Here is a 27,258-nt window from a genome sequence, read left to right on the forward strand (position 1 = left end):
GGGACGCTCCTCCGGGACGGCAAGAGAACTGGTCCAAACTACGTTCCCTTTACCTCTGCGGCGACCCGTAGCGTAGGCGCCGGAGCCGCGGTGGCGCAGGCGCAACGTAAACGCGCCTGCTTACCGGGGGAGATGTTGCGGTTAGGCGTGCTCTGTCTGTGGCGGCGGAGTCCTCTGGCGTTTGGGGTCCCAGCAAAGAACCTCGGCCTTAGAAAGGTTGCTTCCGGCGTCTCTCCCCCGGGCAGCACCTCGCCCAGAGCCCTAAATATCTTCGACCGGGATTTGAAGAGAAAACAGAAGAACTGGGCCGCCCGGCAGCCCGAACCCATGAAGTTTGACTATCTGAAGGAGGAGGTGAGTCCGCGCGGCAGCAGGAGAAGGGCGACGCCGAGCTCTGGCTCCGAGTCCGGGGGCTCCGGCCAAGCCCCAGCCGACCCCACATCACGTGTGACCTTGAGCAGCCGTTCTGCCTGAGCCTCTACTGTAATCCCTGAAGGGGTGGACCGGGATATTTGTAAGCTGTTCATTCACTCACTCACTCACTCAGCAAATATCGCTTGAATTGTGTACATGTATGTCCTGGGCAGAGTAAGACCGCTACCCTCAGGGGGTTTCATTCTTATGCGAGTAGGTGAACAAGAAATGTAATTTCAGCCAAAGTAAGGTGAGGTACTAAAGTGAAGTGGGGTGAGGACTCCGATGGTCAGAGAAGGCCGCTCAGGCAGAGGACATGATGAGGCAAGCGGAGATCTGGAGAGAGAGTAGCCTTGTAATCAAAGGGAAGGACAAGTGTCCGTGAGGCGGGAAGGACCTTGTTGAGGACTCCAGTGAAGCTTCCGTGAAGAGGAGAGTGGAAGAGGAGGTCAGGCCGAGAGGACTCGGGTTATTAGGGCGGTAAGAGATGAGGACTTCGGATTTACTTGTCTATCTGAGCTGCCCATTCAGTATGGTGATCTCTGGCCCCATGTGGCTATTGAGCACTTGAAATGTGGCTAGTCCAACTGAGATGTGCTGTTAAGTGTAAAATACACTGGATTTCAGTGACTGAAAAAAGGATGCAAAATATTTCATTAATTTTTTTTATCTTGATTACGTGTTGAAATTATAGTTTTGATATATTGGGTTAAGTAAAATATGTTAAAAATAATTTCTGCTGTTTCTTTTTACTATTTGAATGTGGCCATTAGAGGGGTGCCCGGGTTGCTCAGTCTGTCGGGCGTCTGACTTCGGCTCAGGTCATGATCTCATGGTTCATGGGTTCAAGCTCCACGTCAGGCTCTGTGCTGACAGCTCAGAGCCTGGAGCCTGCTTTGGATTCTGTGTATCCCTGTCTGTCTGCTCCCCCGCACCCCCACCCCCCTGCTAGCACTCTGTCTCTCTCAAAAATAAATAAACATTGGGGCGCCTGGGTGACTCGGTCGGTTGGGCGTCCGACTTCGGCTCGGATCATGATCTCACGGTCCGTGAGTTCGATCCCCGCGTCGGGCTCTGTGCTGACCGCTCAGAGCCTGGAGCCTGTTTCAGCTTCTGTGTCTCCCTCTCTCTCTGCCCGTCCCCTGTTCATGCTCTGTCTCTCTCTGTCTCAAAAATAAATAAACATTAAAATTTAAAAAAATAAATAAACATTAAAAAAATTTAATTTTTTTTAAGTGGCCACTAGAAAATTAAAAATTAAATATATGGCTTTCATTGCTTTTCTGTTGGTCAACTGCTCTAGAGGAGTGCAAGCCTGTTGAGTGGTTTTAAGCAGTGAAGCGATGGGATCCGTTTTATGTTTAGGAAAATTAATTAAGATAAATTAAGGTCTCTGATTTGTGCTGGTTTAAAAGACCTCTTCCTATGTCCACGTGGACTAGAAACTATGGGTTTCTGCTCTCTGTATATGCAGCACTAAGTTCATCCTAAGAAAGTGTTTCTTTGGGGATGAAGCAAAATTGAAGTTAAGTATAATGAACTCTTTCAAGGAAAAGCAGGAAACAGTTTTTGAGCTCCTTTGGACAGAACTCTGTGCAAGCCTGGCCTGACCAGGTGATTGACTCTGTTTCTTTTTAGGGTTCATAATGATATGTACTTAGAAGATGTATATTTCTAACCACTCTTCTCCAAGCAAAGCATGTAGATTACAACTTGACTGAAGCCTTGTCAATGTACAGGACTAGAATAAATGAGATAAAGCGTGTGAGAGTTCTTTTTAACATAAACAAAAAGTATTCATAGTGGGAATGATACACCAAGTGTACCCTGCTAGAAGACTTCTGCCGTACCTCTTTCCTTCCCCTTCTCCCCCCAAAAGCAAATACGCATATATTCTGAACTCCCAAGTCCTAATAAAAACTCTGGGGTGTTTATGAAGGATTAGTGGAATGTGAGGAATATTAGGCTCCCACATCTTTATTCCTGCCAGATGAAGCTAGCGTAGCATAAGGAGGCACCAACCTTATGACCTCTTTTAGATTGGGGTGGGATTGGGGAGAATAGCAGGAAGTGCAGTCTCTTCAGGTTTGGTTGACTTTCTAATTTGCACATGTTGCTTAGAAAATTTACCTGTGTAGTAGTTCCACAGAATTTCTTAGTAGTTTTCAAGTAATAAAGTTTTTACATGATTGCTTATACATTGATCTGTAATAAACCCCAGCTAACAATATTTTTTCACTTTCATATGTCTCATGCTGGTTTCTGTGGACAATAATGTACCTGTTATGCTCCTGTTACTTCTTATCCTTGTGATCTTACAGCCAAATACATATATACATATACATGAATATCTAGTCTTGATTTCATTAAAATGACTTCTGAAGTAATTTGCCTCAATCTGTTTCCTAGGGTAATTTAATAATTATGTTCCTATTTATAATTTGTGGTCAGATTGAAAATGGGATAGGGAGAAGTACTTATCAGCATGTTGAAACATAAGTAACCTATGGATTGTTGAATGCTGGAAAAAGAGTGTTGCTTCTCTGTTATGCATACTCGATTTATACACATTGTTGCCGCTTGTAATCCTTCAGGTTGGAAGTCGGATTGCAGACCGCGTATATGACATAGCTAGGTAAGTGATGATTATCATAATAAAATACAATTTTTTGACTGGAAATTCAAGAGATTGAATGCTGAGAGCTTAATGTATGGAATGGCAGAATCTAGAGGAATTTATTACCAGGATTTTCAATGTTACGCTCTAAGTCTCTCCTTTATATATGTGTATATATATATATATATATATATATAATATATAGGAGAACAAGTTTTCTTTTTATTTCATTCTTGCAAAAAAAAAAAAAGCACAACTCCTAGCTTCTCTCTGAGCCTGAATGACTGATCCAATTTCATCTGGCCAAAAGCCACTAATGAAAACATTGCGGTTAAATTGTTGGTTAAATTACACCAACATGGGATGAATTTATTACATTTGTCTATAAAAGGAATTTTATAAAATCAAAAACAGTAATTTTTTAGAGATATTCTTGCTACTTAGAATCTTGGTATGAATTAACTTCATAAGGTAAGAAAAAGTGTTTCATTGTTACAAATAGTTACCCCCATTTCATCTGTTTTATTAGGAAATGAAACAAATAGTTCTCTACATTTGCTTGGATTTTAGGCCATTTATTAAAAATGAAACATTGAATTTTCTAAGTCAGTATGGATTGTACAGTCTTTGTATGTCTTAGTATGCCTTAGTACTGAGCAAAACATCGTTTACAGAGAGACTTGTGATTATGGCATGTCTTAAACTAACATTAACTCTTTAGAATTAAATCATTAAAAAATACCAGTCTAAAAAAAAGTACCAGTGTAAATGTCCTTGAAGTAATGTTCTATTGTTACAAAGTATAGTTTATATTGTCCACCCTGATCTTTTGTTGATTTTTAAAAACTAGCCCCGCAGATTATTAAATGTCTTATTTGTGGTATCTGAGGTCCACTTAATACTGTTACAACTTATGATAATAATAGCAACTCATATCCAACATTTGTTGAGCATTTGTACTGCGCTAGATACTTTCCATGCCCCATTTCATAAAATTCTCTCGAGTGAGGTAGTAACTTTTCCATTTTATGGATGGGGAAACAGATTCAGTAAGATTAAGTCACTTGTCTATGGTCACAGAACCAGTAAATTGCTGGCCCAGAATTCTAAGTCACATCTTTCTCATCCCAAAGCTGTGCACTTCAGCATGTCACACTGCCTGTGTTCACAGTCAAGATAGTGAGCATTTTGTAAATAAACAGTTCTTTCTCACGCCAGTTCTCCAATTGTGTACTGGTGTTCTATATTTTTGACATAGGTTTTTGACAGAAATTGGAAAAGGACTCTTTTGGTTCCAATAGAAAATATGTTATTAATGGATGCAATTTTAAGTTTTCTTGTCACAAATTTTTCTTAAACCTGTGGATGGCCTACACTTAGATGTGTTAACTGGTGTGGTTTAGTATGACATTTATTTAGAGAAGACAACATAGCATAGGGGTAGTAATTTGGGTTCAGGATTCAAACTAACTGAATTCAAGTTCTGACTGCTGCTTATTAGTTGAGTGACCTTGGGTTGAGTTACTTTGAGCACATAGCACATTGCTTTGAATCTGGTAAGATTTCAGTAAAAGTTAGCTACTATTTAGTTGGTGTTTTGTTTTGTGTTTAGCTTAACATATTAATAGTTCATGATATTTTACATGATGATTTTAAGTCACCTGTTGCCTCAACAAATTTGAGAAAAAGATAATTAGTAAGTTCTAAATAAGTATGCAGATATTTTCATGTTAATTTACATTAGCGTCTCTTCATTCTTTATTTGGATATATTATCAAATTAAAATACTCCTACCAAATTTGTTCTTTGAATTCATATCTTGGAGCAGCCTCATGGAAAGCTGGTTAACTGTGGGGTCCTGTGAATGTCTGTACCAGACAGACTTGCTCTTTCAATATGTTCTCTGGTAGAAATAGCTTGTGAGGTGAGGCAGAAAAGGCAGATAATATAACTTTTTGAAAGTTGTATTCATTAATATGTTTTTATTTAAGAAAAATTACTTCTTAATAACTGTTTTATGGACTGTTATTACAGACAAATCATAACTTCTGTGTCTACTTTTTAGAAAATTTTCCCTTGCTTTGGATGTTGGTTGTGGAAGAGGTTACATAGCACAGCATTTGAATAAGGTATATCTATTCAATGACTTAATTTACTTTAAGAAATAAAATTGGCTAATCTTAAAGTCTTCCTTAATTCAGCTTGTATCATATTTAGATTTTGATTATATCAAAATTGCCAAGTTTTTTTTTTTAATGGCAAATCAATAGTTGTTTTGTGTCTCCTCTTAAGTATTTTTTCTTAAAGTGGCTTTTCTTTTTTTTTTTTAATCCATTTTATACAGTGATTCCTACCTATAGTTTAAGTCTATGTAAGATATGTTGCTCTTCATTCCCATTCTGTGCAGATGTTTTTGATACTTCAAATTAAAATCAGATCGACATTCATTTGGAAAATGTGATTGAACTAATTTTTTAGCTGGGAAAAATATTTTATCATTTGATTAGAAATCTTTGTGTATTTATAAGTAGCCATTATTAAGGCTTATACCATTTTATTTTGCATTTTCTAATTCAGAACATAAAGACATTTATTGTTTTAACCCCTGTATATATGATACTGTGTTGGACACCAATTAAAGTGGGCTTTCTGTGTAAAATCTACTTCGAAAAAGCATACACTTGGGCAGGGGTGGTGGGAGGGGGTTGTGAGAGGCTCCACAAACACAAACAGTGCTCAGGCCAGAAAACTTATTCATTGATTCTTCTTGTGTCCTCCCCTCCCACATTGAATCCATCAGCAAATTTTATTTGGATTTCAAAATATAGCCCTAACTACTACTTCTTACCACTTTCACTATTATATTGGTCTACACTGCAGTAGCCCCTTAATGACCTCCCTGCTTCTGCCTTTGCCCCCAGTAGTCCATTCTCACAGCAAAGTAATCCTTTTAAAGCACAGGTCAGTTCATTGCCAGTCTTCTGCTCAGAACTTTTGGCTTCTTATCTAACTCAGTAATAAGCCAGTCTTAATCCATAAGGCCCTCAGTGATCTGGCTCCCTAACATGTCCCTGACCTCATTTCCTTCCCCTCATTCCTTACTTTTCAGCAATCCTGACCTTCTCACTGACTCTCAAACTGGCCAGGGCTTTGCATTATAGTTGTTCTTGCGTTCTTCCCTAAGATATCTGTGCGGCTTACTTCCTCGCCTCTTTCAGGTCTTTGCTTAAATGACCCCTCATCAAAAATTCCCTCCCTGACTATTCTATAAAATAAGGTCCCCATTCTCCGCTGAGTATTTGCCTTATTTGTTTCCACAGCACTTTTTAGCACCTGATGTGTTTGTTTATTTGGTGTCTGTTTTCTCTTAGGGAATGTAAACTCCATAGACTTGCTTGTTTTTGGTCACTGCTAAATTCCCAGTACCTAGAATACACAATGAAGATTTATTAAATGAACATTACATGAATAAATGCAAAGTAACTTTGAAGTTATTCCCTCACTGACTGGAAAAAGTCAGGGGATGTGGTGGGGCAAGGAGCACAGGCTATTCCTGTTTTAGATTTGCTGAGTTTGAGGTAACAGTGGACTATATTAGTGTTAATGTCTGACAGGTAGTTGGAAATGTGTACTTGGAATTGGGGTGTTGAGGTTAAGAGCATTGCCTTGAACTTGGGCAGATAGGGATTTCAAATTTAGCTCTGCCACTTGGCAGTTGCACTTGGGTAGTCAGCAGTGGCCAGGTAATGATAGGGTATCCTTTCAAGTTGTGGGCAGGAGGTTCTTTAAGAAGGGGGTGTGCATGAAGTGGAAAGGATTGGCTTCTTTAACAGAGGAGGGGAGGACTACAACAGAGCTGGACTTCAGACAGGTCAAGTGAAATAGGACTTGAGAGGAGACACACCGTTGTAGTTGATTAGGTTGTTAGTAATCTTTATAAATAGCATGAGCAGGGAGAGTAGGAATAGATTATCAAGAATTAAGGAGAAAGACATTGGTGAGAATTAGAGTTGCAGATTGCAGACAGAACAACCAGAAGGTAGTTAGAGGTGAGGAGATCTTTCCAGATTGGGAGGCTCATGACTGTTTCGAGGTGAGGGAAAGAGACACAGAAGAGATAGATGAAAGATTTGATAGAGATGGTGATGGAGGGAGCAGGATCCTATAGAAAAGAGCATAGTGGAAAGTGTTAATCTTAGGAAAGAAGTGGTGCAGTGCTTTTTCCTTTTGGAAAGAAGAGGGGAGACATGAAACAGGGAAAATGAAACCAGCGAACCCCTATACACCCCACCCCCCCGCCCCCAAGTAGTCTTTTCTTTACTCTGTGTAAACTCTTTGAATGAACAGCTAAAAGAGGGAGGAAAACTATCCAGGACTTCTGTGGCCCAGGAGCGGGGACCAGTTCTCAGCACACATAAGTCTTAATCCTCTGGAGTAAACTCAGGATGTTGATTACTCACACCTGGATTATATATTTTATTAAGTATAGTTAACTGTGTTAAATATAGGCATGGTTGTTTAAATTTAAATCTGTGTAACTTACTATGTGTTATTAAAGCTAGTTGTGTACTATACTGGTTTTACTGCAGGAAAATACCCTTACAAAGCTAAAAATTTACCTACGAATTATCACTTTCTCCTTGAGCAATTTCAGTAGTTATTTTGTTTTGTTAGTAGGCTTTTGTTTTGTATTATCTAATTAATTTTATTCCATTGCAGGAAACTGTTGGAAAGTTCTTCCAAGTAGACATTGCAGAAAATGCGTTGGTAGGTAGCTTTCTAACACTATTGATTTCTGATCTCTTGGTTTTATTTTTAGTTCTTTATTTTTATTTCCTTCAAAATGAAAATAGCTTTATTGGTTTTTTTCTGATTATAAATATAACACATAAAAAAATTAGACAATGGAGGAAATATAAAGGAGAAGAAAATATCACCCCTGGTCCCCACCATTCAGGGACAACCACTGTTGACATTTGGGTCTCCACCTTTGCAGATGTATAGCTATCTCTACAATTTTATACAAATGATATAATGATAACATGCCGTGCTTTTCACAGGATATCATTCTTTTATATCAATGAATGATATACATACATACAAATTCCACCTTTTAAAATGACCAGATAGTATTCTAATATAAGAATATTCCATGGTTTATTTGGCTAAATTTCTATTGAAGGACAGTTACATTTCTAGTTTCTTAATAACCAACACTGGGAAGAACATCCTTATACAAAGAAACTTTGTACATTTGATTTATTTTTCTCTCTGGGAATAAATTCCTAGTAGTGGAATTTATGAACTCATCAATGTTCATCTTTAAAATTTTTATATACATCTCCAGACTGCCATTAGAAAGATATAATATTGTGTGAAAGCACTTTTTTCTCCTGTTTGGCAGCACTGAGCCAATGGATTCTGTCTTTGTCAGTTTAATAGGCAGAAAGTAGAATCTTACTGATATTTTTATTTGCACTTTGATTATGAATGCAGCCAACCAGCTGTTGATGTCTTTTGGCTATTGGTATTTCTTAATTTGTGAATTTGTAAGTAATTTTGTGATGTGCCTGTACCTGCATTGTTGCCTTAGCATGTTCTTATTGTGGGGAGTTTGTAAGAGTTTGTTTTTGGGGGATATTAATTTCATCATCTGTGTTGTAAATATTTCCCAAAGTGTGTTGTTTACATTGTTTATGGGTTTTTAGAAGTTTTTGATTCGTTTATCATCATGTAGATTAGTCTTTTCCTTTATAGTTTCTGGCTTTTGAGTTATGCTTGCTTAAAATGTTTCCACCTAGAGTATGAAAATGTTCACCCCTATTTTCGTCTATTACTTTTATGGCTTAAGTTATGCCACTGAAACTTTCAGCCTTCTGAGATTTGTTTTAGTGTGAGATAGGATCCTGTTTATGTTTTTCCAACTAGCCAGTTTGTGTCATTTAAGAAACACTTCTTGAGCTTCTCTGTGACTCTGGTTTTAAAAGGGATAGAAACTGCCAAATAAATATAACGTTGACTTAAATAATGATTGTGTTAGTAATTGACATTCTATATGAATGTGTTTATTTTTTAATCACTAGAAAAATACCTTAGAAATGGAAATCCCTACTGTCAGTGTTTTAGCTGATGAAGAGTTCCTTCCCTTCAGAGAAAATACATTTGACCTGGTAGTTAGCAGCTTAAGGTTGGTAATCTGTTTGTACTTCTTCAAAATGTATGTTTTAAATAGGTAATTCGTACTATAAAATTTTAATTGTTATGAGATAAGTAAAATAGCTAATAGAGCAAGTTTTTTTTTTTTTATAATGTTTATTTATTTTGAGGTGGGGAAGAGACGGAGAGAAAGGGAGAGAGAATCCCAAGTAGGCTCTGTGCTATTAGCGTGAAGCCAACACAGGGCTCAATCCCACAGTGAGGTCATGACCTGAGTGGAAATCAAAAGTTGGCTGCCCAACCTACTGAGCCATCCAGGCACCCCGGAGTAAATTCTTAATAACCTTTTTTAAAGTCACAAACCAGTTTTCTTGGTTTATAAACAATAAGATTTCTTTGGTAAAGAATTATAAATTATATACTCCCTAGTGGAGATAATATGATATAGTATCTTAACTTTTTTCTCCCCAACTTTTTTCAGCTTGCTAAAGCTAATCTATGATAGAAGGATTTTCCTTCCTAATACACGTTACTTAGTATCAATATTAATGGAGGCAGGAGTTGTAAAGAATATACTGGCTCCAATATTCAAACGTTAGAGCCCTTACAAACTCATTCTGGCAAATAGGGAAAAGCTAGTATTTCCTTCAACATCAGTTTTTCTTCCACACAGAAATATAGTCCCGAAGGTTATTTTTTTTCCATTTGTGCTTCCTACTGTGGCCCTCCACATTTATTACATAAATATATAAATACTTATTGAATAGATTATAATATACTAGGCTCTGAGCTAGATTCTTTTGGGGAATACAAAAATGAACCCAGACAGAGATCCTGCCCTCAAAGAACTCAGAGTCTAATAGAGAAATTAAATATTCCTTTTTTTTAAGGCTTTTTTTTGTTTGTTTGTTTCCAGTAATCTCTGTACCTCCTGGGGGGCTTGAACTCACAGATGCTCCACCAACTGAGCCAGCCGGGTGCCCCCAAAATAAAATATTCTTACTTCCCCTGTCTTGTTTTATAGTCATATTTTCTTTCAAAGATTCAACATGCTCTTCATGTCAGCACAGCCCTTTTGATAGCTGTTTTTAGGGTGACCAGTCACCCAAGACTTTGCCAGTGTTAACACTGAAAAGGCTTATGTCCCAGGAATCTCTCAGCCCCAGACAAATTGGGAGAGTTGCACTCTTGCTGTTTTCTTCAGTGAGTTTATAATCTCTTCCCTGCTTCTTAAGATATGCTAAACAAATTTAGAAAACTATTTGCGTTCTATCATGAAATGAAAAATATTACAGAGAATGTTGGTCTAAGGAAAACAGCCCTGGGCAGGGAGTCTGAATGTGAGTTTTAGCTCCTCTGCTTGCTGTTTGCTAGTGCCTAATTCCATTGCTTTCAGTTTCCCCATAAGTATGATAGACCTTATGATATGGTATGACCTTCTTAATTTTTAAAGTATCTAATAATTGTTAGACAACATTATGAAAGATAAATGTGAGCTTAACACAGTATGGTTTGAAATGGGCATTCAGTGCTATCCTGGAAGTCAGCATAAGAGGATGCCACCTTAGTCAAGATAGTGTGACCATACTCTACAGAGACTGATTCTTGCCATCACATATCACCACACACTAGGAGACGGTGAATAGAGGCAAAAGAAAATGGAAGAGATTTCCTAAATTAAGTTTTAAATACTTTATAGTATTATAGTACTGTCACATTTTCTAGTGTGACAGAAGGAAGGTTTTCCCCTGGGAATATTCTTTGCTTTAAAACTTACATGAAAATAATCAGTGAATTTTGATATGCAGTTTCAGACTTCAAAATTAACAACTTTTTTTGTGGCTTTTCTTTATATGAGTGATAATTACACTAATTATATGAATTAAGCTAAAGCAAATATGTTTTCATATTCTAGTTTACACTGGGTGAATGACCTTCCTAGAGCACTTGAACAGGTAAGAAACTTAATGTTGACTCCAATAGGCTGTGTTATTATTAGAAACTTCTAAATATTTCTGTTTTTACTAGAAACTTCCAGATGTTTTCCATTTTATACTTCTGATGATTGGAAATGAAAGTAAATCAAGTATTTATTATCTTCTATGGGCCAAATACACCTGATGCCCTTTGGCATATTGAGAAGTACATTGGGTGAGCACCTGGGTGTCTCAGTCGGTTAAGCGTCTGACTCTTGATTTCTGCTTAGGTTGTGATCTTGCGGTTCGTGAAATCAAGCCCCATATCGGGCTCTGGGCTGACAGCGCAGAGCCTGCTTGGGATTCTCTCTGTCTCTCTTTCTGTCTTTCTGTCTCTCTCTCTCTCCCCTCTCCCCTGCTCATGCTGTCTCTCAGAATAGAATGAAATGAAATGAAATGATGAAGAAGTACAGTGGGTGACTCCCCCTTGCCTAGGAATTCAATGAATCTAATTATGAAGTGTTTTAAATATTTACAAAAGCTTATATATTGTCCAAAATAACTTTGAATAGTATTGACATCACATTGATATAAGACATTTTCTGTGCGGGTTCCTTTTCTTAATTGTCTGTAAGTTTTTTCTGTGGGTAGGAACCTATTTGTTTTTATTTATATCTTCCCTACACCTTACACTTAGAGAGTGTGAGGTACATTTGTTGCTTGGCATTTATCAGTGAACTGGTGAGTAAAGAGCATTGTGTTCAGAGGAGGGAAATCACTGGGCCATGGAGTAGCCGAGGAAAGTTTCAGGAAGAGGGAATTACTTGAGCAGGGCCTTGGAGCATAGGTCAGATTTGGGGTGGGAAGGCAGAATCACAGGATGGGGGGAGGTAGAACAGCCTCACGAGGATGAAAGGACAGAGAGGGAGCCTTTTTGGAGATTAGTTTAGTATTGGGAAATGAGGTATGTTGGGACCAAATTTAGGAAGACTTGGGTAACAGATTAAGGAATTTAGAGTTCATTCCTTATGCAGTTCAGAGCCACTGGAGAATTTTGAAGAGGAAAATAACATAATTAAAAGGTTGATGGGCAGGATAACTTCCATATCGTAAGCACATACTGTTTGCCAATCACTGTGCCTTGTTTTATATTTGTTAAATAAATAACTCTGTAAGATGTTTTCATTTTGCTAGTTGGAAAACTGATGCCAGAAGTTGGTTCAATTAAAGAGGCTTCTTCTGTCATCCAGGCATGAGAGAAACTAAAGCTAGGTGGCAGTAGCAGGAATTAACAGGAATAGAGACTATTTGGGACTCCTGTAAAGGAGGAGTCAACTATTTGGCTGGTTGTATCTGAAGATCCAACCTTAAAGTTTTGAATCTGGATGCCTGGGAAAATGATTAGTAAAAGTAGGGGAAGGATTGGTAATGATCAGATAAAGAGAATGGAAAATAGTAATTGACAGAAATAGGCAGTTGGAGAGGGGAGTGGGTTTGAGAATAAGTGTTATGTATTCGTTGGTTGTGTTGGGAGGGTGAGTGCCAAGAGACAAATGTCCATGGCACAGGCAGATGAAAATGAGTTTAGCACATTTCTGGGAAGATGTCCAGTCTAAAGATAGTGATTGGGAAGTCATCCATGTGAAATCCATGGGAATTGATAAGCCCTCTGAAGTAGAGAGAAGCTGCAGGGAGCTGAGGAGGGAATCTTTGATACTTGCTAGGCGACAAGAGAAGGAAGCAACACCAAAGGGGCAGAGGGTAAGAAAGCAAAGATTTTACAGTTGGTTTACTTGTATACTGTTTTGTAATTGTTTCATGATACATTAAATATAAATTTAAGATGGGTACTTTGATTAGCAGAGCCTACTGTGATTTTGGGGTTTACTTCAGAATCAACCCTTTCCTGTAATGTTCCTCATTGTTGAGAATAGAGTCAAATCTATTTATGGATGGTAATTCTAAGAGTCAGTGAGTAAACATTTGTGGTTCTGGAATCCATTCCAACCACTGTTTTGCTTAAGTTGTCAATTAAAAGTTGTTTTTGTTTCAAAGCTGGAAAATGAGTTAGTTACTTCTCATTACAGGAAACTAATATTTGACTAGGTTAATGTTGTGAATCATAAAACTTTCTGTTTAAATTAGCTTTTTTGCATAATAGGCTATTCCAACTTAGTGGTTTAAAACAACAGTTTACTTAGTTCATGATCTGGTGGGCTTGGAATTTGGGTTGGCCTTAGTTAGGAAATACTTCTGGGTCTGGCCAGGCTTACGCATGTGTCTGTGATCAGCTGCTAGATTGTCCTGAAGCTGGCTGGTCAAGAATGGCCATAGCTGGAATGCCTGACTGAGATCTGCTCCTCCTATCTCTTATCCCTTACCAGGCTAGCTCATTCAGGCTTGTTTATGACATGGTGGCAGCACAGGGAATCCTGTAAGGCCATCTCAGACCTTGGTGTGACACTGGCACACTGTCAGTTGCACTGCATTCTTTTGGCCACAGCAAGTCACGAGGCTGTCCCAGATTCAGGGAGAGGGGAAGTAGACTTTGTCTTTTGATGGGAGTTGTTACAAAGTGACATTTAAAGGGCACAGATAGAGGTTTGTGATTTTCGCAATCTATCGCACTTTAAACTTTTTTTCTTTCAGTATTTTTATGATTATAAAAGTAACTGTGGGGTGCCTGAGTGGTTCAGTCGGTTAAGTACCCAACTCTTGATTTCGTCTCAGGTCATGATCTCACAGTTTGTGGAACCGACCCTGAGTCAGGCTCTGTACTGACAGCACTGAGCCTGCTTAGGATTCTCCCCTTCTCTTTCTGCTCCTCTCCCACATGTGTGCTCACTCACGTGCTCTCTCTCTGAAAATAAGTAAATAAACTTAAAATAGTTACAAAAGTAATATATGTCTATTAGAAAAGTTGAAAACAGAACATATTTTGTAGGTATTAATGCTATCAACTAATTATTAATATCAATAGGTATTAATGCTACCAATAAATTATTGTCTATCTTTACAGTAATATTATTCTACAGTGCTTCTCTGACCTGGATGCCTTAGATATTATTTATTAACTTTTCTGATTAAATAAGAATGGTAATCGTAAAAATATTGATTCAGACACCATGTATTTATTCTTTTAACGTATTTTTATCCTTTTAATAATTTTTTATATAAAATTTTGAGTAGTTTTGTTGTCTTGTGTTTATTACAGATTCATTATGTTTTAAAACCAGATGGAGTGTTTATTGGTGCAATGTTTGGAGGCGACACACTCTATGAACTTCGGTGTTCGTTACAGTTAGCAGAAACAGAAAGGGAAGGAGGATTTTCTCCACATGTTTCTCCTTTCACTGCTGTCAGTGACCTAGGACATCTGCTTGGGAGAGCTGGCTTTAATACACTGACTGTGGTAACTATCAAGAGAGTTGATTAATTCTCATTATCCCATTAATCACACAGTTCAGAAAGAACTTCTCATCTTAAAGATAGAAAATTATAGGTATTGATGGTATTATGGAAAGGTTTTGGCATTTTTTCTCTTTTTAAATTTAGTTTATATAAACATATCTTGACTGACACAGGTACAAACATAAAATTTTTAGTACTTGTTACCTGAATAAATAAAATAGCTCAAAAAAACCCAAACCTTAGTTAACAAGGAGGTTATTTTCTAAGACCTGTTATTCCAGTGCATTAGAATCTTCAGATCTAGAGTAACGTGTAATATGAGGGAACATTTTAGGTGATTGGGAAAAGGGGAGGTACAGGAGCACTTGTACTGTTGCATCTCCCACTAGCCCTCAACTGAAATAGTGCCACACAAGGCAGAAATGAAGGTATCTTTATTCATGATCCAGGGTAGAGAATGTAGGAAAGGGGGCTGTACTCCATTAGGGCTGGAGAGATCTGGAAAGAGGACCTGTAGGCTGTTAGAAGAAATACAGAGTCAGCACAGTACAGTGATGCTACAGGGCATTGGTGTCTGACAGTTATAATTTGGTTCCTTACTTTGCCCTGTTACTAGGTAGGGGAATCAGGGGGTGGGGGGTTACTTCACGTCTCTGAACATTCATTATTTTTTTAAAAATTCAAATGTTTCTCACCTGAGGTTGGATGTTAGTATTAAGATAAAGGGTGTGAAGTGCCTTGACCATAGTAGATGCTAAGTAAATATTTGCTCCTGCCTTCCTCTCTCCCCCACCCATACTCCTTGCACTTTGCCATCCTAGGCTTCCAACTAGGAGTCATGTGGAAAGACAGTGGTTGCCCCCTTCCAGCTCCTTTCATTAGCAGAGTCATTCTAAAGGATGTCATTGCTGCCTCCAGATATCGGTTGAGTAGACTTGTTATGATTTTCCTAACTGCTCAGGTCTAGACACATCTCTTTCCTGGAGGACATAGGAATTTCTTGACAAAGATTTCTCATTGATGATAGATTTAAGATTGAAATAACTGTTTAAGGAGATTTAATGTGAATATTTTTCATAAAATCAACCAACCAAAAATAGATTGCCCTGTCCTTCCTTGCTTTGGTAGAAAGCATGGGGCATTAGACCAGTAGGGTCTCTGAAGTTGGAAAGGTGCTTCAAGGGAAGGGAAGAGACAGTACATTAGGAAATGACAGCAACTTTCAGGATTTCACAGCTGTACAGCTGTGTCTTATGTAAACTGTTAATGGCCTGAGTCAGAAGATACTGCATTCTGAGATGTTGGCAGCTGGAAATGGGATAGCTCTGCCTCATGTGAGGGTTCTGCTTTGTAATTAAAGCAAACACTGGCAATTGTACATAGAGGGATCACTGTATATTTTTTAATTATGTAAGTAGTAATACATACATTTTAAACATTAAACTGTGCAGATAAAGTGATAGTCTGTCATTTGCCCTTAATCTCCCAAATCTTAGCTCTCTCCTGAGAGTAACGGTTTTCAAAATTTTGGTCCTAGGACCTCGCTACACACTTAAAATTATTGAGGACCTTAGAGAGTTTTTGTTATGTGGGTTATATCTATCAATATTAACCATATTAGAAATGGAAACTGAATTTTGGTATTTAATAATATGTTTAAAACTAACAATAGTCTGCCTATTATATGTTATCATAAATAACTTGTGTTTTGTTGGGGGAGAAAGAAACTATTTTCCCAAAGAAAATAAATTAGAAGAATATCATTGCTTTTCATTTTTACAAATTTCTTTAATGTATGGCATGATAAAAGAGCACTAGATTCTCATGTCTGCTTCTGCAGTCATGAGACTGTCTATTAGAATGTCACATATCATGTAACTTACGAAGAATCTGTTGTACTCGTGAGAGGCTGAGAGGTGAAAAAGCCAAATAGCATCTTAGTATTATTTTAAGAATAATTCTGACTTTGTGGGCCCCCAAAAGTGTGCTGCCTTGTGGTTTTGTATGGTCGTAAAGTGGATTGTGTATTTTAGAAAGATTTCTACCAGAAATGTTTAACCTAACATTAAAGCATTTAAAATCCTACACTTCTGTTAATTGGGAAATCTATTACGGAAATACCCTCTATATTCTTCTCTGAAAAATGAGCTGAATAACTCAAACACTAAGATAATACAAAAATACTGGTGTGGAATCTTCTTTATGGTTTATAAAATTAAGAGAGTTGCTGATTTAATAATCTATCCAAATTTGTTCCTTGAGAAACATACACTGTCTCTAATGTGCGGTATTAACATTATATCATAATTCATTTTCTAAAAATCCCATCCCCCAAAGCTTTTATATATAATCAGCTACACAGTTTTATATTGCATACAACATTAGGTATATTATTTTTACACTGTGATGGATTTTTATTTTCAAGTTAAATCAGTATTGCCTGTTTACCTTTATATGACTTTCTTAGTGAATTATTTTCAGAGTTAGTTGACATTCTGAATGAGGCTCATTTCCTTTTAGAGTTGCCAGTTTAATATAATAATATATTAGGAGAAAACTACAGATATGGTCCATCTTAATTTGAATAAGGACTTTGACAAAGCTATTGTATTCTTTTGATTGAGACGGAGATAATGCTTTTAGTTTCATTGAAAGATTGTTTTCAAAGGATATTGCTTAATGGCTAGGTATCAGGCTGGAAGGAATTTTTTTTTTAATCTTATGATCTCATAAAATAGTTTCTCAATGTAGAAAAATATAGAGAAGAAATTGACTACCCAGAGATGGTGTTATTAAAAAGTGCACATACAACATGATCATGCATATGTTAGCAAGAAAAAGGAAGTAAAAAAAATGTATAAAGAGAATGAGATAAACACAGCAGGTCTAAAGTGGAAAGAAGTCTCCTTTTCCTAACTTCAGATACTTGGTCACTCACCCCAAAGATGATCTTTGTTGTCTTGTATACACTTTCAGAACAATTTTTCATCATAGGCCACAATACAATTATGTCATTTAAACCTACATATGCAACCATATGTACACTCTGTTGGGGCACCTGGGTGGCTCATTTGGTTAAGTGTCCGGCTTTAGCTCAGGTCATGATCTCACGGTTTTTGAGTTCAAGCCCTGCGTCAGGCTCTGTGCTAACAGCTCAGAGCCTGGAGTGTGCTTCAGATTCTGTGTCTCCCTCTCTCTCTCTGCCTCTCCCCTACTCACCCTTTCTTTCTCAAGAATAAATAAACATTTAAAAAAAATAAATTATACACTCCGTTGCTTTTTTTCTTATAAGCACTCTTTGAGGTTTTTTAGTCAATAGTGTATCTTACGAGATCTCCCCCTACACGTATCCACCGTATCTACCGCTTTTTTTTTTAACCAACTGTATAGTATTTCATTAAATAGATACAATTTATATAGCCAGTTCTCTATTAATAGACATTTAGATTGTTTCCAGTTAGTTTTTTGTTTTGTTTTGTTGCTATTTCAAACAATGCTGCAGTGAATATCCTTTCACATAATCTTGGCATATCTCCAGGTTAATTTCTGGCAATGGAATTGCTGGGTCAGAGATCTGTACATTGAAATTTTGACAGATAGGGTCAAATGATTCTCTAAAAGTAACATCAATTTATATGCCCCATCAACAGTATATGTGAACTCTTGCTTGTACTTTGTTTTCTATTTCTGAGGTTAAAAAAAATGTTCTTTTGTTTTGCATTTCTCTAGGAATTAGAGTGGATGTTTTTGATAAGTGTTCTTTTGGGCTGTGTACTTAATTCTGTGTAATGTTAAAGTCCAAAATTGGCAGGAATAATTAACACATTAAATAGAATGACAAAACACAAAAAATGACACTCCAAAGTGATTAGTGCAAATAAGTTGAAGTTTGAGATATATGCTGCGTTATACTAAACTTGAAAAAAAAAAAAAAAAAAAAAAGCATGAGTCCTGTATTTGGGGGCTAATTCCCAATATAGACAAACTCCTATACCTTCATGCTTACACAGGTTTTTATCACATTACAGCCCTGTGCTGATTGGGCAGCCCATCTCTATCCCATGGTTGTGCCATCTGGCTCTTGCATCTTCTGAGGTTACCACAGCAAAAGGGATGGCTTGGAAAAGGATCATTAGTTCTCTATTACCTTGCTCTCTTCTTTGACCAGAAAAAAATGTCTTTCAGGGTCTGGGAAGTATCAAGGAGCACCGGACATTTGGGGAACATCAGTACTCTTCTGCCACTGTACCAGTCAGTAGTAAACTTGTGTATCAAGCTTCAGAGAGAATGGGACATAATGTCCCAGAAGTCCATTTGAGAAATAAACTTTGTGTCAGTGGTGTGCCTGACATTCAAGTGAGCCATTGCAGTATGACTGCATTGCTAGAGGTAGATTGAAGACATCTTGAGAGATGACCCTATTTGGCTTGATTCTGGTGCCACATTTTAGGAGATTGATATTGACTACGTATAGAGCAATGCAGTAAGGATGTGTAAAGATCTATAAATCTATAAATTTTGTCCAGAGGACTAACCCCTCCCCCTAAAAAATTACAATGTCCTGGAGGAGTTTTCAGAAACTTGAAGAGGGCGATGGTTTGCAGATACAAAACACTTTTTCTGTGTTCTTCCCAGGGAGAGACCTGGAACCAGTTGATGGAGTGTTAGGAAAATTTCTCTTAGAATAGTGACGGATTATTCTGTAATTTGACCTTTTCATAAAACAAGCATAGGGGCGCCTGGGTGGCGCAGTCGGTTAAGCGTCCGACTTCAGCCAGGTCAAGATCTCGCGGTCCGTGAGTTCGAGCCCCGCGTCAGGCTCTGGGCTGATGGCTCGGAGCCTGGAGCCTGTTTCCGATTCTGTGTCTCCCTCTCTCTCTGCCCCTCCCTCGTTCATGCTCTGTCTCTCTCTGTCCCAAAAAATAATAAATAAAAAACGTTGAAAAAAAAAAAACAAAAAACAAGCATAAACCAGATGACATCTGTGAAGAATATTGTAAAAAAAAGTTTCTGTTTACCATGAAACATTGTTCTGGGTAATTTCTATGACCTGTTTTTAAATCTGGGTTTAGTGATATATGTCAAATGAATATTCCTTTTTCTTTTTAAATAGGATACTGATGAAATTCAAGTTAACTATCCTGGGATGTTTGAATTGATGGAAGATTTACAAGGTAAGGCACTTTAAAGAATGTTTAGATTCCATTTGAGAGTCATATTTCGAGAAGAGATTCTTGACGGGCACAGGGGCTAACCACTAGGGATAGATTGGTGAGGAGAAAGCAGACTATCTTCATGGAGCTTATAAAATAAAATGGGTGAGGCAGACATCACACAACTGCCATGAAGATAAATGTTAAATTAGAATTCTGGTAAGAGCCACAAATTGGGGTGCAGAGTGCTATGACTGCCCATAAAATGATGGTGGGACTTTCTTGAAGCATACACCTGAGGCTGGTAGAGCATATCGGTGATTTTCTCCAGCAACAGTTGGCAGCCTGGATCCAGGCACAAGAAAGCGGGTAGTTGGGTTAGTGTACGAGTGGGATTTGTAAAAAGGGTAAGTCCTTGTCTGAGAGAGTCAATGAAGTCTTGTCTGAGGAAGTGGTGTTGTGCTCTAGAAAATGAAAATGAGTTAACTAGGTGAAGAGGGGCACGGCAGTAGGTCACAGGCTGGGAGAACAACATGTACAAAGACTCTGGGGCAAGAAAGAGCATGGCAAGTACTGAAAGGGTATTTGGCTAGAGTACAGGGAATGAAAAGAGAATTAAATAATGAAATTGGTGAGTAAACGGGGGCCTTACAGTCCCTGTTGAGATGATTTATTTGTCTTTATCTTAAAATGCCCCTTGAGGCATTTAAAAAAAATTTTTTTTGTTTATTTATTTATTTTGAGAGAGACAGCACAGCAGGGGAGGGGCAGAAACAAGGAGAGACAGAATCCCAAGCAGACTCTGTGCTGTCAGCACAGAATCTGACGTGGGGCTTGAACTCACGAACCCTGAGATCATGGCCTGAGCCGAGATCAAGAGTCGGATGCCTAACCGACTAAGCCACCCAGGCACCCCTTGAGGCATTTTAATGGAGGGGAGGTAAAGGGAAGTCATGATGCCAGATTTGCATTTTGAAAGAAAATGGACTGGCAGATAAACTGGTTGAGAGAGACTCATTGCTATAAAGATTATTAAGAAATGATGGTGGATGTGCCTGGGTGGCCCAGTGAGTTATGCGTCTGACTCTTGATTTTGGCTCAGTTTATGATCTCACGGTTTGTGAGATGACAGCATGGAGTCTGCTTGGGATTGTCTCTCTCCTCTCTGCCCCTCCCCCTGCTCACATGTGCTCTCTCTCTCTCCCCCCCTCAAAATAAATATTAAAAAAAATAGAAATGATGGTGATTTGGACTAAGGTGGTAGCAGTGGAGACAGAGAAGTAAATGGATTCTAGAGATAATTAGGAGGTAAATTTGACAGTCCTTGCTGATGGATTACATGTGGGTGAGTGGAGAGAGCTATTTCAAACACAACTGCTGAGTTTCTGGCTCACATAACCAGAGAGATGGTGCCCCTTCCTTGATAGAGGAAACAGTAGAAGACCAAGTATGGACAGGGACACCTCTTAAGTTCACACGTGACTATTTTGGGTTTGAAGTGCTTGTGAAATATCTAAGAGGAGATGTCAAGTAGGTGGTTGGTGTGTGGATATGTGGTTTAGAGGAGGCAATTGCCTGGTTAAAATATGAGTCATTTGTGAATTGGTGGTATTTGAAGCACTTGCCTGGGATGAGGCCATGAAGTGAGAAGAGAACACAGCCAGATGCTGATCCTTCAGGAACCTAATGTACAGTGACTACAGAAGAGGGACATGTCTGGACATGTTACAGATGTGATGGCAGAGGCAGAGTAATGGAGAACCATTAGTGGGGGAGTGGACTAAAATATCTTAAAGACCATGGTACTGGTGATTATTAGCAATGAGGTCACCCAGGGTCATGGCAGGATTTGGGGTACAGACAGGAGCTGAACCAGGTGCCAAACCCTCAGATTATTGAGGAGAAGGACTGGGAGTCTGACAGCAAGCAAGAGTGGGAAAGAGGGATGGCTAAATAGTGCAGGTCTCAGCAGAGCAACGGTTTTTAACAAGTTAGAGGGGTAATGGCCTGGAGGAGGCTTTGAGGAGCAACAAGGATACAAACCCTATCTCTGCATCCCGAAATAGATAAGGTAGGCAGACATACATATCTGCCACTGAGGGTGCTTCTGGAGAACTGCTTTTCTCCAAGGAAAGCTTCAACTTGCCTAAGAAATCGTGAGCTTTGGCTTTTTATTACACAATCGGCATAGGCAGTTTTGATGAATGAGAGAAGCTGAAGCAATTAAAAACTTTTAATCTTTGAAACCAGAACTCTGCTTACCTACGGGCACTTTAATCAGATCCTGAAAAATGAGAAGATGATTTAAGCAAGAGAATTGTAAGGATAAGTAGCTTGCAGTTGTTTACAGATTTATAGTTGTTCTGACATGTTGTTGCAGTTCTCTCAGTAGTCCTCTGCTAACTAGTGTATCCCTAGATTATAAGTGAGGAATATTAGTCCCAAGGGGACACTTGTCTGTTAGTGGCAGAATTAGATGCCAGACTCTTGCTCTGGCACTCTCTTACCTGACTCTACTACTGCTTTTGTCTACCCATTTGTAACACAGTTCATTTTACCCATCATCCAGCCTCCTCTGGGAATGGGACTTCTGATGGCTTTACAAGGGGAAAGATATGTAGCTGAAAACTTACTATTAGAGTCACTCTTCGTTCATTATAATTTAATACAGGGATTGGTAGCCTATAGCATGCATGCCTAAGATGACAGGGGACCAGTATAAATCACACATCCCCTCCCAAGCACTGCCTCAAGCACTTGGCTCCCCATGATGTAATCATAGGGCTCCTTCATCTCAAAGGCTTGAGTGTTGGTGGTGGGCTGATGATGTATCATTCAGACTCTAATGATAAAAATATTTCTCAAATGCAGCATTTACTTTTATTCTGCTATATAATAAATACTGTGCTCATGATTCATTTTAAGAGAGAAGCAAGAGAGACTAGAAATTAGATGTATCAGTTGGAAAAGGTTACTGCCCACTGATTTAAAAATACAGAAGTTACTCTGTGCTGGGTGCGGTTCTGTGAAGTTTTCTGATATCCTAATTTTACAGATTGGCAAATGGAGACATTGTGAAGTTAAGTGTCTTGTCTGTGGTCACACGGGATCTGGAATCCAAAGTCCAATACTGCCTACTTGATCTGCGTGCATTTTTTTCCATTAAATCTAACATAGTAAAATGCTCTCATCTCGACTGTATAGTTACTCATATTTTTATTCACTATCCAGACAAGGACTAGAACATTTCCAGCCCTCTCAGAAGGTTGCCCGATGCTGCTACCCAGTTGGTAGTCACTGCTTCCCCCCAGAGTTTTAAATAGGTCATATATTTTGAGGACCTCTTGCCTAATATTTACCTTAAGAGGCTTTTGCCAGTGCTGCTTTAATTTTTGCTGTACAGTCTTGTACATAAATCGTATATTTTAATCTTTGATTCTCTTATCCTTAGGAGGATTAAGAAGTATTATCCAAAGATAACTTATAAAAGTGATATTTAACAAAGTAGATATGAACATTAACTGGTTGATATTATGTTCATTCACTTACCATTTACTGAACATCTACCATGTGCCAGCTATTGAGTCAGTGATGAAAATACATAGTTCCTTATCTCGGGGAGCCTGTGCTCTGGTAGAGACACAGATAGAGAGACAGACCTAGGCATTTAACTATAAAATGAGACCATTGTGTTTTAAAGTATGGAAAAATGGAATCCCTAAATCTGCTTAGGGAGTCAGGGGTACTTTTGTAGAAGAGACAGGACCTAAGCTAAAATGAGTTTGCCAGGAGAGTGGATGGGTGGGTGCAGGTTTGGGCATTTGGGGCATCGCCTTCCAGGCCACGGAAATGGTCTGTGTAAAATGGAAATGCAAGAGGAAAACACACTTCCTTCACTTTCCTAATTAAGAAACTCCACAGTAATTCTGTTTTGCTTGAATATGTAGAATGGAGAGATGATGGGAAATGATGAAGAATAGTCCACCAGAGGCTTCTAGATTTTATCAGGTGAGCCTGGTAGTGTGTGGGGAGAATTTCATGCAGAGGAGAGACCATCAGATCAGTGTGTTAAAAAGCTCATCTTCCAGGGACGCCTGGGTGGCTCAGTCGGTTAAACGTCCAACTTCGGCTCAGGTTATGATCTCACAGTTCACGAGTTCGAGCCCCATGTCGGGCTCTGTGCTGACAGCTCAGAGCCTGGGGACTGCTTCGGAGTCTCTGTCTCCCTCTCTCTCTGCCCCTCACCCACTCACACTGTCTCTCTCTCTCTCTCTCTCTCTCTTTGTCTTTCTCTCTCTCAAAAATAAATAAACATTAAAAAATTTAAAAAGCTCACCCTCCAGCCTTGTTTATAAGGCATACTCTATGAGGAAGGTAAGACTAGAGCTAGCATGGTTCATCTCTCTTGTTACACATGAGAAATTAAATAACTTGCCCCAGGTGATACATTGTAAATGCTAGAGCCAGGGTTTAAGTCCATTGTAGCAGCCTCAGATCCCAAATTCTCAACCACTCTGCCTTTAAAAGGTCAGAGGCAGCTGAGATGGGAAGGAGAGTGGTCCAAGAATGAAGGGAGGAGGTGGGGAGCTTGGGTGACTACTTCCAGGTGTGCCGCTTTGCCTACTGGAAGATGGTGTTACCTTCAAATTCGTTTTCGATATTTTATATTGTTGCATTTTTTTGATGGTTGTAGTATTTCTCATTTAAGCTGCTGTTATTATTAATTCACAGAAAAAAGTCCAGAATGTTGACCTAATTTTACAAAACAAGTTGTGTATCAGCTGATGAATGCATGAAAAGTTTTGGAGGCTTTCACAGTAGTTTTAAGGTAAGTTCAGTTTTTGTTGTTGTGTTTTTTAAGACAATACTCCTAAAGCATAAAATTCGATTTTTATGCAAGCAGTTGAACTTAACCTTAAAAACACTGTGAGAGTCTTAAACACCTGCTTCCTGGATTTTTCTGTTGTCCCAAAGCACAGAGCTGGTCAGAAGTCCCTAAAAGTGTTTCCCAGGTGGTCTACCATGACACATTGAAGTGCTAGCATTCCATTTTGAAGATGATAAAACTGAGTTTAATTAGAGTTAAGTAACTTTGCCCGAGATCCCTTAAGGCTCAGAACTGGGATGATGATCTTACAGTCTAGACTTTCTGCCCCGCATCACTGAACTGCTTCCTCTAGGAGAAAGGAAGGTGGGTATGGTGGTTTACTTGTCTCGTGAGGCAGGGGGCGCTGCCCTGGAAGCAGAGTTGCTATGTTATGCAGTAGTACTCTTGAATTTCCATATCAGAACATTGTGCATAATAATGTTAGTGTCTGTAATACCAATTATTTAGAAGGCATTTTAGAATTTCTAGCATATTAAGTATTTTTCTCCTTCCTTGGCCCCTCCGTCGTAGTATATTAAGTATTTACATTAAATAAACCTGATTTCCACTGGCATTGCCTACATATAATGTGTAAGTCACAGCACTGGGAAGGTGAACAGAAGTGAAAGCAGCACAGCCATCAGCAGCAATAGACCCTCCCAGTCCATCTCCCAGTTTACCTCTGGTCACTTGATCTGGCTGATACAATGTGAGAATGTTTTTAAATTAGATTATGTAATGGGTCTATGATGTTAGCCCTAGAAGCCTTTAGAGATCATCTACTATGGCCACCTTGAAGACCCAAAGCAATTGGTCTAAGATCTTCTAGCTGCTTTGTGACGGAGTAACATCCACTTTTTGCTTCATGATGATTAATCTGTTAGTTTGTATGTTCTTCTTCATGAATTGGGGCTGTTGTACTGACAGGGCACTGGACATTGCTTTTAGTATCAGAGATTCATTACTTTAAGAAATAGTAGGAACCTTTTGGGATTGGAGAGAAGAAAAAGGTTCATTTATTACAGCTGATATGTTGATTGTTTTTAATAAGGCCATTGAAAACTTGGAAGATTATTATTATTTTTAACCTTTAAAAATAACTGATATTGGGAATTTTATTGTTTTATTTTTGTGAAAGTAGAAAAACAAAAGTAAGAACTGATTTGTGATTGCATAGTATATAGAAAATAAACATGAAGGATTTTTACTTTTGAAATTTGTGTTGATTTTGTGGACTAGTTTAAAATGTGGCCTTTCAAATTTATTTTGTTTAAACACGTGCATAAAAAATCAAATATACAGCATTAATTGTTAATGAACAGTACAAGAGTAGTAATCCTAGCTTTTAGCTATCAACTTGAAGGAAAGAAATCTAAATTTTGAAACATTAAGAAAAGTGCCCTGAAAAGAATGCACATAAGTTTTTCCTACACCTCGTAGTTCTAGTACTATCTAATGAGTCTCAAAGCCCTCTCCCAAGTTTCATGGTCAGGCAGACATCTGTGGCTTAGAAGGAGTGAGCCATTGTAGCAGTCAGTGCCCTGTCCTCCTCTGAAGAGCAGCTATAAAAGGGGCATAAAATGTGGCATCTTTGAATACGTACTTGCCAATTCCTGGTGACTCACCTGGAGGGCCAGTTGCCTTACTCTTACCCAGCTGGCCCGCTTTAGACCACTGCTGGCAAGTAAAGCATGCTTATGGGGCCTTCCTCCTGAAAGTTGACTTCTTCACTGGTTTTACTATCCATAATCTTCAAGTACTTTGTTTGGCCTTAGAGTCACTAAGAAGCCTAGCTATAGTCTGTTTTAGAGAATGGGGATGGGTATGGTGTTGGGTGAGAAGAGGTTAAATGTGTGTTGTGAGTGGCTCATGCTTTTGGCGGTATTATCTAAAACTGTCTGTAGTGTATTTTTAGGTATGGGTGAGAGTAACTGTGCTTGGAATAGAAAAGCCCTGCTGCACCGAGACACGATGCTGGCGGCTGCAGCGGTGTATGGAGGTAAGGGAGCTGAGCATCCTTTCCCCCCGTGCCTCACTGGGGAACCCATGCCCTGCCATGTTTGCCCCTTCGAGTTGCCAGTGCTTTTTCCTTTCCTGTAAAGGCCTCGTCAGATTTCTCGTCCTTCCTTTCAGAACACAGATCCTGTAGTTCCATATCCTTTTTCCAAACAGCCCTTACTGTGTTCATAACTGTCAGCTTCTCAGTGTTGAGGGTTTTTCACATGAAGCATTTTCAGCGTCTTCCCAGTATCCCAGTATCCATTTCTCTTTGAAGGACACGACCTTTCATTGAGCAGATTTTCTTTTCCTACTTCCATTTTTTCAGATTTTAATATTATTTGTCTTTATAGAAATGTACGGAAATGAGGATGGTTCAGTACCTGCCACGTATCAAATCTATTACATGATAGGATGGAAATACCATGATTCACAGGTAATGTTATTAAGATAAATCACTTTTCTTAGTGGGTTCATGTTTCTATTTAGTTTCAATTTTTTATTTACATAGGGTGGGGGATTTAAAAAAATACATGATGGCATTAAGGGATTTAATTTAGAGCTCTGTATTTATCTATTTCTAATATCTTTAATCTTTCATTATTTTCAGGCCCAACCAGCTGAAAGAGGTTCAGCAACTGTGTCATTTGGAGAGCTGGGAAAAATAAATAATCTTATGTCACAGGAGAAAAAATCACAATAAATATTTTATCCAGTGTTAATGTA

At 38.5% G+C, this 27,258-nt stretch overlaps 1 protein-coding gene across 4 annotated transcripts; it reads left to right on the top strand.

The window, feature by feature from the left end:
* Positions 1-27,258, top strand: NDUFAF5 (NADH:ubiquinone oxidoreductase complex assembly factor 5). 4 transcript variants are annotated; one of them, XR_006215596.1, is made up of 11 exons: positions 1-354; positions 3,009-3,049; positions 5,097-5,160; positions 7,751-7,798; positions 9,115-9,218; positions 11,103-11,142; positions 14,318-14,515; positions 19,628-19,688; positions 23,615-23,675; positions 24,399-24,495; positions 26,450-26,531. XR_006215596.1 is itself a non-coding variant. In XM_007086804.3 (11 exons), the coding sequence occupies exons 1-11, from the start codon at positions 133-135 to the stop codon at positions 27,233-27,235; spliced, it is 1,038 nt and encodes a 345-aa protein (XP_007086866.1). In that variant the 5' UTR covers positions 1-132; the 3' UTR covers positions 27,236-27,258. The 4 variants fall into 4 exon arrangements, 1 of the variants encoding a protein (XP_007086866.1); XR_006215597.1 differs by having other exon boundaries at positions 26,439-26,512; XM_007086804.3 differs by lacking the exons at positions 23,615-23,675; positions 24,399-24,495 and adding exons at positions 26,886-26,968; positions 27,143-27,258 and having other exon boundaries at positions 26,450-26,533.

This window comes from Panthera tigris, chromosome A3, assembly GCF_018350195.1.
Source record: "Panthera tigris isolate Pti1 chromosome A3, P.tigris_Pti1_mat1.1, whole genome shotgun sequence".
Lineage (NCBI taxonomy): Eukaryota > Metazoa > Chordata > Mammalia > Carnivora > Felidae > Panthera > Panthera tigris.

Coding starts and splice junctions, on each gene's coding strand:
- NDUFAF5 (XM_007086804.3), top strand. CDS start 133: ATGTTGCGGTTAGGCGTGCTCTGTCTGTGGCGGCGGAGTCCTCTGGCG. Junction 355..3,008: donor TTGACTATCTGAAGGAGGAG/GTGAGTCCGCGC, acceptor GTAATCCTTCAG/GTTGGAAGTCGGATTGCAGA. Junction 3,050..5,096: donor CGCGTATATGACATAGCTAG/GTAAGTGATGAT, acceptor TCTACTTTTTAG/AAAATTTTCCCTTGCTTTGG.